This window comes from Microtus ochrogaster, chromosome 21 (genome assembly GCF_000317375.1).
Source record: "Microtus ochrogaster isolate Prairie Vole_2 chromosome 21, MicOch1.0, whole genome shotgun sequence".
Taxonomy (NCBI): domain Eukaryota; kingdom Metazoa; phylum Chordata; class Mammalia; order Rodentia; family Cricetidae; genus Microtus; species Microtus ochrogaster.
Genome location: NC_022022.1, coordinates 41,375,159 through 41,388,374, shown reverse-complemented (window position 1 = coordinate 41,388,374; position 13,216 = coordinate 41,375,159). Strand labels below are relative to the sequence as shown.

Here is a 13,216-nt window from a genome sequence, read left to right as displayed (position 1 = left end):
AAAAAAAAAAAAAAAAAAAAAAAAAAAAAAAAGAAATAGCTCACTCCAAACAACAGTGACCCATCTATAAGGCTATAGAAATATGTCTGTATTGGAGATAAAAGATAAACTACTGAAAGATGTCAGGGCTTTTCAGTGTGTTACTAATATGATCTTTTTGACTAAGAAATTGTGAGTTTAATCCTACTGGAAAAAATTGAAAATTATATATGTAATGTGGAACTGAAATGTAGATTCAAAATTAGAGACCTGATTGTCCTTTAATTAGACAGTAGCTAGAGACTGCATTTCTTTTTTGTCTAGATCTCTCACTTAGTGGTACTTTTGACAGGAGGCTACTTGTGAACTTTCTAATAGGAGAAGTTACCAAGCTGAGCTACGCTAGCTTCACACTGCGCTGGCTTCAGAGGCTAGTGAAACCCCACTCCCTTTGCTTTAAACTACAGGCACAGCCATCACTGTTACTACTGGCCGAGTGACTTGGATTCCAGAGGATGCCAGTAATTGTGGTTTTTCATCACAGAGGATAAAGATAAGAGGAGAGATAGGCTGGTTTTTACACAATTAAATGCTGCCTCTCAGGCACCTCTGTTGGTAGGAGTCTGAGGGTCAGGAACCTCCAGCCATATCATTTTCCTCCTGGCTGCCTGTTCTCATCTGTATCCCCAATTCAAGGGGATGAAGAAAAGGTGAGTTTCTTTTCCAAGTCTTGTCTGTGGAGCAGATAATAAACAAAGATTTCCTGTGGAGTAGAGGAGATCACTTCAGTCAGTAGCTTTTTTGCATGAACTTTGTTTCCTCTGTGCTTTGTGGTCAGCTGCAAGATATAGCATGAGGAATGTGTATGAAATCTATTCTTTCCTTTTGTTTTCATGTATGGCCATGAATCTGAGGCTCTGGTGTTTTTTTATTTGCTACTTGCCACTCAATATTAATCAGATTCTGGTTTTTATCACTTATCACTCAATTGCAATTGTAAATGCCCTTAAGATAGGAATGGCTTTATAGTTATTTTTTTTACCCCAGTTTCTTAAATAAAGAAGGAAGTTAAAGAGTTGATAGTGTTTTAGATTTCTTCCTTCATGAACTATTAGAACAATAAAGTACTTTAGTAATAATATGAGCCAACATCATAATTTATTGAGAGAATACCATATGTAAAATGACTTAAAAAGTTGAACGGTGAATAGAGGCCTTCCTAGTGTAAGGAACAAGTTTCCTAATTTCCCTGATGTGCAACTCAGTGACATAGTGAGAAACAGTTTGCTCTTTGGAGTCTGGCAAAATTGGGTATATAGTGTGTATCCTTTTCACCATAACAGGATTTGTTTTCTTCACTTTGAGATTATGAATGGGTTATTCTTTCTGGTTTCTGTATGGATGAAAAATGTTTACATATTTTACATGTAATAAAAACTAAAATACTTTGCTTTAAAAATTACTCTTTACTTTCCTTTTCAAATACTATACTACTTTTATAAGAAAACACATTTCTGACATCAGTTTTATATCAGAAATTGTGCCTTACTGTGATTTATAAGAACTTAGAAAGGAGTGGTGGCTAATATGCCGATGAATGAATAATCAGCGTATTCTAGAAATAGACATTGTTTTCATTTATAGGAAATGCCTTCTCTTTTTCCTATCATCCTTTGCATAAGAGTTGAAGTTGATTTATAAACAAAGAGTATTAAACAAATAGCATTTACTTTCCCTGCTCAGGAGTGCGCAAGAAGCTGGGTATGTGAAGTGATTAAGATGAACAAGGCACCCACCAGACTCCACTTGCTTCAGAAGTGATATGAACACAAATGATTGTGAACAATGGGAAGGGAGAGAAGCATAGGGCTATAGAAGGAGGGCTCAGGAAGAATCTGCTCAATCACACACATAGATAAAGAAGTGTTGACATCACCAGCAAGGCAAGAAAGTCAACGAAAAAGCATCCCTGGAGAGCAGAACAGAAAGGCAGGTCTACTTATCATCCTTGGTGGTTTTTATTTAGGGAACAGTAACTGACATCTTTGGTGCTCCACCAATGATCATATTCATATTTTTTTCTTTTCTCTAATTCAAATGGGCACATGTCTCTTCCACTTTCTTTGCAATGTTATGAATCTGTCCATCTCCAGGAAACCCAGGTAGCAACAGAATATTGTCCTATTGCTCCCAGAGCTCAGTTTAGGGAATATGTGGCTGAATGATCAGGAAAGGATAACCTTATCTGCAAAGAGAACTCTGAATCTTTAGTGCAATAATTTTCCACATTCACAGGACAAAGCAAATACTCTGTGTGAGTAACACTGGCTTGGCTCCAGTAATAACACAGCTGTTGAAACAGCTTAGTCACCGGGGCGATGGAGGCAGTGTGGTGAGAGAATGCTGGGGTGCAGTGAACTGACATTTAGCTGGCTAGCGGGGGCTCTGAGAGCCAGAAGAGATCTGTGGGAGAGCTGTGGAGAGGCTGCTCCCCGCCCACAGTCATCCCTTTGTTTCTTTTGAAGCTGAGCCATAATCCCCTCCCTGGGCAGGGTGCCTGAGGAAGAAAACTGAACACATTTTTATGACTGATGGGAGGGAATGAACTGTTTCCATCTTTCTAGACACCTGGTTTCTCTCCCTTACAATGACCTGTTTTTTTGTTTGTTTTTGTTTTATTGGTTTGGTTTCTTGTTTTTAAATGTCTCGGGGTAGTTAAAATATAATGTGTAATTTAGATATAGTGGGGTGGGGGTGACCTGCACCTATGGAGAAAACCTTAAGTAGTTCTTTAGTTTTGACTGTTCAGGTGATATAAGAAAAAGTCAGATGGAAAATCCTCAATCCTCATGACTGGTCTTCCCTTGATCCCTATAGCAACTGCATCTGCTAGAGCTTTGTCCTGAAGTTCTGTGGACAGATCTGATAAAATACTTCACTGGTCACATCAGAATTTGGGACAGCCTAATGAATTGCTATGCAGCTACCCTGCTGTTTTTGCAGCCTTTAAACATCTGACCTTCATGTTTTTTTCTTTGTCCTGGGCTCCTTTTGCACTGTTTGTTTTGGAAGTTGTTGAGTTAAATTAGCCATCTCTTTCCTTCCTTGGTTACAGTATGAGAATGCAGCTGTCAGTCTGTGAACACTGCCATTGTCTATTTTTAGATTCAGTGTGAATAAAGCTCTCTTCTCTAATTGCAGAGAGAGAAGAGAGAGAGAGAGAGAGAGAGAGAGAGAGAGAGAGAGAGAGAGAGAGAGAGAGTTTTACAACCACCAAATCAGCTATTTTGAGTGTTCTGTACACTGTATGTGTTGTCCTGGGGAGAAAACAGGTAGCCACTGTGTCTTTCCATCCCTCAGTTATCAGTTTTGTTTTCTCTTGGCTTGAAAAATAATTATGGTCATATAGGAATAAGTCTGACCACATTTGTTTTCCTTGTTTTAATACTTGCTGGCTTGAATAGTTCTGTTTTCTCTAGCTTTGTTATATGGGGAAAAAAAAAAGATGATCATTGAGTTCAAATTCCTTGCAAATTATTCTTTTACTGTATTTTTTAATTAAATAAACAGAGCTATGAAATACAATGGACTGTGATTTTTTTTCTTGTATAGCTCTCTAACCAACATCCTTTGTGCCTAAATCCAGGTCTGTCTTTTATGTTGCTGCTAGGAATGCTTCAATTTTTTAAAATTATTTATTTGTTTTGGCTTTTTGAGACAGGGTTTCTCTGTGTAGCCTTGGTTTTCCTTGAACTTGCTCTATACACCAAGCTCACAGAAATTCGATGGCTTGCCTTGGCCTCCCATGTGCTGGGATTAAAGGCATGCTCCATCACAGTCTGGCCTGCTTCAATATCTTTCTAGGGAGAATACCATGGTATTCAGTGTAACTTGGACTCTTAGTTATCAGACTCTTCCAGCTGCTCAGTCCTTTATTCCTTCTAGCAACTCTTCTATCCCCACCATATTGAATTAGTTTCTCTGACCATTTAATGCTTCTTTATGCTTATAAGGATTTTTGGTTGTACATCTTCCTTTATCCATGGTTGTTTCTACTCCATTGCTTCTTGAACTATTGTCCTGTGATTAGTAGGTAGATATCACTGTGGATGAGTTGATTCTGAAAGTCACACTTTAACAAGCCAGGTTGAATAGATTGTCAAGTTTTGCTGTACCCGGAAGAATGCTGCACAATTTTTCTTCTCTGGAATCTCTTAGAAGAAGTTTTATCTATTACACAATTTCTGTGTCCTGCAGACCCATTTTATTATTTCATTTAAGCACAAAACTTTAGCTAGGCACAATAAGTTGTTGGTTTATAGCTTCTGGAACTACATTTTCTTTTTTTCCCTTTAACCCACTGACACTTTCTAGGAGAACATTAATACATTATCTCCATATTATTATCCAGAAAAGAGAATTAATCACTTTCCTCACAAGCCACTCTTTTTCCTGATCTAGAGAACACGTACATTTTTTTTTTTTTTTTTTTTTTTTTAGTGTGTAACTGGGAACTGTATTCATTACTTATTTTTTAGCTGTGGTTAAAATAATTGACAAAGGCAACTTATAGAAGGAAGAGGTTTTTGGCTTATGGTTCCATGAGGATCCGAGTTGGTCATGGCAGAGATCCATAGCAGCAACCAAAAGTGATGGCAGCAAGAACAGGAGCTGAGAGCTCTCATCCTGAACCATAAGCATAGCCTTGAGTGAGAAAACTTTGAACCTCAAAGCCTATGTGACATACTTCCTCTAGCAAATCTATTCCTTCTAAATCTACTAAAACAACTCCACTAACTGTGACCAATTATTCAAACATTTAAGCCTGCAGAGTCATTTTAATTCAAAACATCACAGGAATTAATTACGGGTCAAATTAGACAAACATACTTCTGTGAAGTATGCAAATGTGTGTTGCATATGAATATATGCATGAATGTATATGGAGGTAGGATTGGGGATAAGAAAGTATTGGTAGGTTACGTAGGATATTCTTCTGTATGCTTTAAAAATGTGTTTCTCTCATTGGTTTGTAGTAAGGAGAGGGCCCCTTGTTTGTCCCTTCCACCCAGCTAGCTTACACCCGAAATAACCACACAGAAACTGTATTAATTAAAACACTACTTAGCCATTAGCTCTAACTTCTTATTGGCTAACTCTTACATATTAGTTTAACCCATCTCTGTTAATCTGTGTATTGCCATGTGGCAGTAGCTTACCAGAGACTCTAACAGGCATCCATCTCTGGCAGAGGATCCATGGCTTCTCTGACTCTTCCCTTCTTCCTCCCAACATTCAGTTCTTTTTTCTCCGCCTACCTAAGTTCTGACCTATCAACTAGGCCAAGGCAGTTTTTTAGAAAGTTTTTTTTAAAGATTTATTTATTTATTATATATACAATATTCCTTCCATATATGCTTGCATGCCAGAAGAGGGCACCAGATCTCATTATAGATGGCTGTGAACCACTATGTGGTTGCTGGGAATTGAACTCATGACCTCTGGAAAAGTAGTCAGTGCTCTTAACCTTTGAGCCATCTTTCCAGCTCCCCCAAGGTAGTTTCTTTATTCATTAACCAATGAAAGCAACACACAAACAGAAGGAACTCCTATACCAGGTAAAGTATGAAGAACTAAGAAAACAGAAATGACTAAGATGCAATTCTTGAAGTTAAGAAGGCATCAGTTTGATACAAGCAAAGGTGCTAAATAAACCCTATCTCCAGTCATTTGTAGTTCACTGTGTATAAGGGGTTTCCTTTTAGAAATTTGGTGTGCTAGTGAGGTGAGTGTAGTGTGCCCAAATGACAGCATTGAAATAGTGGCGTGCATATTCTGAGTCTCTGTCAAGTAATTGGCATACATTGCCTTCTTTATTTCTTATGGCCTTATGAGATGTTTTACTATAACTCCCATTTCATAACTGGAGAAGTTTAGACATGTTCCCAGTCTTGCACTGTTCTCAGGTGGCAAGGTGTGCTGAGATCCCAGATTGTCTTCAGAGCTGACATCTTTTCATCTGCCAATGTTGTAGAAGAAGGGACAGCCTGGGTAAACTAAGAGAAGAGACAATAGAGGAACCAGATAATATCTTAGTATGCCATTTGTAGAGTTTTCATTTTAGACTGAAGATGGTATAAAGGATTGAAAGTATGTTTAGTTTTGTTTTAAAGTCTCTCATATAGTCCCTGCTAGCTAGAACTCGTTATGTAGACTAGACTAGCCTCAAACTTCAGATATCTGCCTACCTCAGCTTCTCAAGTGCTGGATTTAAAGATATGGGCCACTGGCAGTATTTTAGAAGCCACCTCTCTGACTGCTGTGTGAAAAATCTCAATTAGGCCATAGGTAGTAGTTGTGTGAGAAGTTGAGAAATGGAGTAAGTCTGAAAGAATGAGAAAGAGTTGACTTTGTGAATTGTTTGGTTTCTCCATTATCTGTGGCACTTCAGATTCATCACTCTACAAACAGCTAATAGTGTTTCCAATTGTTCAGTCTTCATTGAGTTGCTGCCTTGACTGCAATAAGAAAAGATAGATTTTTTTTTCCTGAAAAGGAGTATCTTTATAAAGTACTAGACATAAGAAATGTTTTATTCCTTTGTCCTTGTCATATTGCATTTGTAGACTTTTTAATTACAGCCAAGAGATAATGCATCAGAATATAGAAATGGAAATACTTCTCTACAATACTAATGCTTGACAGGATGGAGAAAGATGATAGAGAGATATAGGGAATTGACTGTTGCCTGGTTTGTTAAATAGTCATGCTCATTCATTTGTATAACGGTTCACACCCAACCCTGGAGGATATCTTAATAACACAGGCAGGGCCAAATTTATAATTAGCCAAGTCCAGCTTTGCCAGACATTCCATAGATATAAGACAGGGTTGGTTTTGTTATTTTCTTAATTAAAAGCATCAGGAAAATACCAGTCAGGTCAGGGAGCTTTTGATTAGAGAATGAGTGCTGGCACAAATAACCCCAGATTATATGTCTGTTGGAGACTGAAAGCTGGCTGGTCTGAGTTACTTCCATCTGAGGTTACCAAACAACCATGTGTAACTGGAAATGTGAGAATGCACATGAGGGTTGTGAAAACTTTTTGTACCTTTCTTCCCAGGGCAAAGGCCCAAGTAAATCAAGTTTTTTTTTTTTTTTTTAAACTAAAAAAGTTTTTGACACCACATAATAATTATTTCTTAATTTCCCCCTTTTTTTTCACTTAATTGGTCAGTAGTATGGCCTAACTCTTCTGTTGCTGGATGGAAAGGAAACTTGTGTATGCTATACATATGCCATGTATGCCAGACTTGTGAGGGCAATGCCCTATGCTTCTATATTTCCTAGGTGCGGAGAGATGTATAGGGAGTTAAGTGATGGCTGCTATGTTAGATGAAAGAGATGGTAAGTTAGACTTAATCAAGGTTTTCCAACCAGAAGATTGAAGATAGGATGGACACTAGCACCATTGCACATCCAGCTTGTGTCTTTGTACCATCTGCTTGTCTAGTACTAGTTTTGAATAATTGAGAAGCAAACAGATGATGTCTTCCATCACTATTGCTCACATCATTCATACACAGAAACCAAGCCTTTGTCAGTTATCTGTTTTTGGTTATTGGAGTGTATTTAGCTTCTGTATAGCTCTTTGTCATCCACCTTTGTTGTCTGAGTTTCTGTCCTGCCCAGTTCCCGCAATTGTTAAGTCCCAAAGAAATCACACAGAGGTCTACATCAGTTGTAATCTGGCCCATTAGCTCAGGCTTCTTATTAACTCTTATAATTTATATTAGCCCATTATTCTTGTCTATGCTAGCCACATGGCTCGGTACCTTTTTCAGTGAGGCCGTCACATCTTGCTTCCTCTGCAGCTGGGTAAAGAACTGCGTCCTCTTTCCAGAATTCTCCTGTTCTCATTGACTCACCTCTATGTCCTGTATGGTGGTCCCACCTATACTTCCTGCCTGGCTACTGGCCAACCAGTGTTTATTTAGAATATAATTGACAGAATACAGACCATTGTCCCACACCATACTTCTACCCATTGCCATCTCACTTCTTAGCAGAGCAGGGCAGTGTGACTAGTATAAAACCCCAATGAGGACATTATAGTCCATGTTTCCTAGTGTAGAAGGTTACTGACCTTTCTGAGATCTTTCTGTCTGTGATGATTCCCATAGACCATATTTTTCTTACAGAGTCTTGTAAATTTCTTCATGTGAGAGTGCCATCCCTTAACCTGATGGAAGTAGTAATTTGAATGAATCATAGTGACATTTCATAGTTAGTTCCTTTCCCTATATTCTGAAATAAATTTTCACCAACACAAATGTGTTTGAAAAACATGAAATTTACACAGCAGAATGGAATGATGGGATTCCACACTAAAGGGCTAATCCAGAAGAGAAATGGGAAACCATGGATTTAAGATCTACACATAATTTATGTTGATACCTTATGCCCTTATTCCATTAAACTGATATAACCAGTCTTTATTTTATAGGTAGCTTTTCCCAGTGTATATGTAGCCTTGGTCTTCTTGCTTGTCTCCCAGGGAATTCAAATAGGTTATGCAGTCTTAATTATGTCTACAAGATGTCAGATAGTATTGCCCAAGCAGTAGCCCAGAAGCCATGTGACCAATGTTTTATTATATGCAATGTAGTCATTAAAGCTGAACAAGATTTCCTACTCCATTGAAAAGCAGAAGAGAAAATAGTTCAACAGCAAGCAACACAGCTTTACTGACTTCTTTTGCACAGTGTTCTCCTGTTTCAAAGCTTTGTGTTGCATGTTTGTAATGGGTTTGGAGGGAGGCTCCATATTTTTCTCACTTGCTATTATACTGATGAAAGGTAGATATGAGGATTTCACTTCCATCAATAAAATGATGACAGAAATTGCTGCCCTTGATTCTTTATGCACTGTTCTAAGCAATTTCCATGAAGTGACTATTTAGAGGTCATACAATCCTAAGGGATGAGTTCTATTATAACATGAGAAGCATCTATCCTGGAAACAATAACATTGAGTCCAGGTAGGGAGCCAAAGGGTTATTGTTACAGCCACTTATCCTGTATCTCTGGATTTCAAATATACAAATAAAAAATTGTAAAATGCTGAGGCTATAAGCCAGGACATACAGTCATTGCAATGTTTTGAGAACTTTGTCTTTCTGAGTTCTTTGCTACAGAAAAATAGCACCCTTGTCCACAACTATGTAGAGCGTAAGTAGATAATGGGTAAAATTAAGGCATAGCAGGCTACAGATATAGTAAACAGAGAGATAATTTTGAACTTGACTTGTGTGCATGATGGAAAGAAAAGAAGATGATATGGTCAGCATGAAGAATGAGGTGTCTGAGGTTTCCTGATGCTCTGTTAATAGAACAGCCTTGGATTATCAGGAGGAAGAATGTTTTTAGTAACAAGATTGCTAAATTTAAAAAAAATTGAGGCTGTTTCTCTCAATTTTTCATAAGAACAGCAGCTTCTTTAACACATGTTCATATGTGTCCATGTTTCATATTTTGGGAAGAGATTTCATAAGTTGTTGAGGAGCACAATAGTGAATGTCAAAGGTGAGTCTTTAATTTCCTCATTAAATTTCCATATCACTCCAAGTCCAGCTTTGCCTAAGAAAACAGAGTTCAAAAGACACCCAGGCAGCATTCTTTATGGAAAAGCTGCTCAACTCTAACCAGACTCTTATTTTAAAAGAAAAACAAACAAAAAAACCCAAAAAATTCTGTTTTTTTTTCTTTTTAAAAACCAAGACTGCTGTGGGACATTGGTCTGTATCCTGTCAATTATATTTTAAATAAACGCTGATTGACCAGTAGCCAGGCAGAAAGTATAGGCGGAACAACCAGACAGGAAGTAGAGGTGGGTCAAGGAGGACAGGAGAATTCTGGGAAGAGGGCATAGTCCTTTACCCAGCCATAGAGGAAGCAAGATGTGAGTGCCTCACTAAAAAAGGTACCGAGCCATGTGGTTAGCATAGACAAGAATAATGGGCTAATATAAGTTATAAGAGTTAATAAGAAGCCTGATGGGCCAATCAGTTTACAATAATGTAGGCCTCTGTGTGATTTCTTTAGGACTTAGCGATTGCAGGAACCAGGCAGGACAGAAACCCTGACAATACAAGACAGTCTGGTAAAATGGTTCAGTACTAGTTCACGTGGGCTACTGAAGGAACACATAGTGTTTTCTCCTTAGACAACCTCATTCTCCACCCACCTTAGTCTCTCTTTACTATATATGTATGCAATAAAAGACAGAACCATGGTCACTGGTATTCCCAGGCTTCCAACTTGGTGCTCTTTGACTTACACTGCAATTCTCAAGTTCTTCATAGAAAAGGTATTGTTTTGGTTCAACATATTTTGACCCCATGCTTGGGTTAGAGGGTTTCAGTGATGATTTTGAATCTTGCCCATGCTGGGAACACAGTAGAAAGCTTTGATCAGAGTTGAGTAGCTCCACCATGAAGCATGATTAATTTTGCTGATGGATATTTTCTTCAATTCTACTACTTTATCTAATAAAAGTAGTAGGAATAGCAGGTCTAAGGATGATTCATATAAAAGTTGTGTTCTGTGACTGATTTGAGGATGACAAGTTAGACAAAGTGATAATCTTTAGAAATTTCTGGGCACATGCTCTTCCAGAGGTCAACCACATGGTAGCTCACAACCATCTATAATGAGATCTGGTGCCCTCTTCTGGCATGCAAACATACATGGAAGGAATACTGTATATATAATAAATAAATAAATTTTTTAAAAAAGATATATATAGTAACAGGAATACTTATAGTGAAGCAAATTAATTATTATCATTACTCTTGCAGCAAAACCACAAAAGAAATGGATAAATGATATGATGGAGAGTTTTTATTTTTTCCCTTCCTTCCTTTGTTCCTTCCTTCCTTCCTTCCCTGTTCCCCCCCTCTGGAAGTTTTAAGGTTGTAACCTAGAACCTGCCACTGAGTTTTACTCTCAGTCAATATTTTTCCTTTTAAGGCTACTTTAGGATCATTATCTTTCTCATGTTAATATCAACAATATGTCTTTATGCCATTATTTAATATCTGAAAGCCTCAGTTTACTTATTAATAAAGGACATATCAATGTTTAGTTATGAGAGTTGATAGAAAATTAAATTAGTTAATTTAAATAAACCTCAGAAATTATTGTTACTTAAAATAGGGTAGTTGTATAATAATATAGTGTGTAATTTTTTATTGCTTTTCCTTTGAACATTCTCAGTAGATTAGAAGAATTGTTATAGCTGGGGGTCAGGCCAGTGGTTAATTCTATCTGATCTTTACTCTGCCTGAAATACGTTCTCTACCTAGGCCTATTGCTATTCTTTTTTTTTTTTTGTGGGGCCCAGGGTAGGAGTTTCCCTGAAGGCATACCTACCATTTCATGATATATTTCACAGTGATACATTTGACCAATAAACTGTTCAGCCAGATATATTCTACTTTCTGATTACAACAGATTTACTTTCATAATGAACTGGAATACCAGTTTTGAATGTATGATTCTTGGACTGCTTAAAATTATGTGTAAGAATATGATTGATTAGGAAGCCCTTTTAACCCATTTCATCTCCTACTCATCTCATATAGAGAGAAACAGCCTTTGTTGCTTGTGCGAAGGCACCCCAGACTCTGAGATCTAGTGCTGTGTATGTCTTTCTGTGAACAGTCTTTTGATCATTATTGACCACATAAATGGTTGTTTCATTCCTCTTGGATGCCTGTTTTTGGAGAAAAACACATAAACACTGAGAATAAGATCAGAGTTGTCCAAGAAGAGTATTTCCAGAGTAACTCAAGACAGAAGTAGGACATTGGGTGTGTAGGTTCTGGGAGTGCATATTTCTTGTCACCTAGGAATCTTCAAAGCCTTTGAAGAATGGAGGAGGAAAGTGGGACTCTTTAGTAGGCTGAGTTTACTTTGTCCATGTGTAAGACCTGCCCTATTTTTCCAAAGAAAATAGTTTTCCAATGAAAAGAAGAGTATGGAGAAAAAACAAAACAAAAGAAACAAAAATAAAAACAAGCAAAGTAACTATGATAATAATCAAGTATCTAAGGCACTTTTTGTGGAACTATTTGGTACAACAACTCCCATGTGGCTCTTACAGGCATATTTTACACCAGCAGTGCAAGTTACAGGAAAATAAGTTCTAATTATGATTCAGATTCTGAGCAACTGTGCTGCCTCAGAGAGAATGAAGTTTTTATTACTTGTAGAGCTTAAATGGAAGTTCTTGACTCACAGAATGACTATGGGAGAAGATCCAGAATCCATACTAGATTTTAGTACTGTGACCTCAATCTTTAGGTTTAGGTTTGATAATAATATCTCTTTTGGGTTTTTGTTGTTGTTGTTTTGTGTATTTTTTTGGTTCTTGTTGTTGTTTGTTTGCTTGTTTGTTTTGATTCCATGGGAGAGCCTGTGAAAATTTTGGTATGTTTAAAAAGTATTTTTCACAAAATTACTTATAAATTATCCATTTTTTCTCTTGCAGGAGAAAATGCAGAAGTTTCCATGGATGTTTCCCTGGGTTACCGTGATGATATGTTTTCTGAATGGACTGAAATGGCCCATGAAAGAGTACCACGCAAACTAAAATGTACTTTCACATCCCCCAAGGTAGGGTACTTTTATTGCTGAGTTGACAGTGTTTCTTTCCTGGTATGGAGTAACAACAATTAAGTGACTTTTGATATCCCATCAGGGACAGAATGTTTTCATTTTTTTTTGAAGTGAAGGAGTGGCTATACTGCTCACTGAAAAGAATCCCTGATCCTGTCTTTTCTCATCTGTTGTCTCATCTTAGTTGATCCTAACTTGTACAAAATCAGAAAAATTTGATCCTTTCTCTAGCATTGGTCTTTTAAAACTTTGCTTTTGGCAGTGTATGAACAAAGTTAGTAGTGAGAATGGCAGGTGGAAGCCTCCGAATACTATGTCCAGCATACATAGACAATATACTTTCAGTATAAATTAAATAATGGGTTTGAAATAAAAAAATATGTGCCCCCCATTCCAGGTTCTGTCACTAAGTCAGAGTTCACAATCTAGCTTTATAATTTGTCTATTTTTCTTCTGCGACATAGATAATGTATAGTAACCTTGTTTTTTTAAGAACCAGAAGAAATAAGGAACATGTACATGTACAGTGGCTTTATAATTTAACATTATGCCTAAG

At 37.3% G+C, this 13,216-nt stretch overlaps 1 protein-coding gene across 1 annotated transcript in view; it reads left to right on the top strand.

Annotated features, from left to right (window-relative positions):
- The window catches only part of Wls (wntless Wnt ligand secretion mediator), a 97,612-nt gene that overhangs the window by 49,939 nt on the left and 34,457 nt on the right, over nt 1-13,216 (top strand). Inside the window, exon 3 of the mRNA XM_005357440.2 lies at nt 12,533-12,657. Coding sequence (XP_005357497.1) covers nt 12,533-12,657 — 125 coding nt within the window. The remainder of the gene's footprint in view (nt 1-12,532; nt 12,658-13,216) is intronic.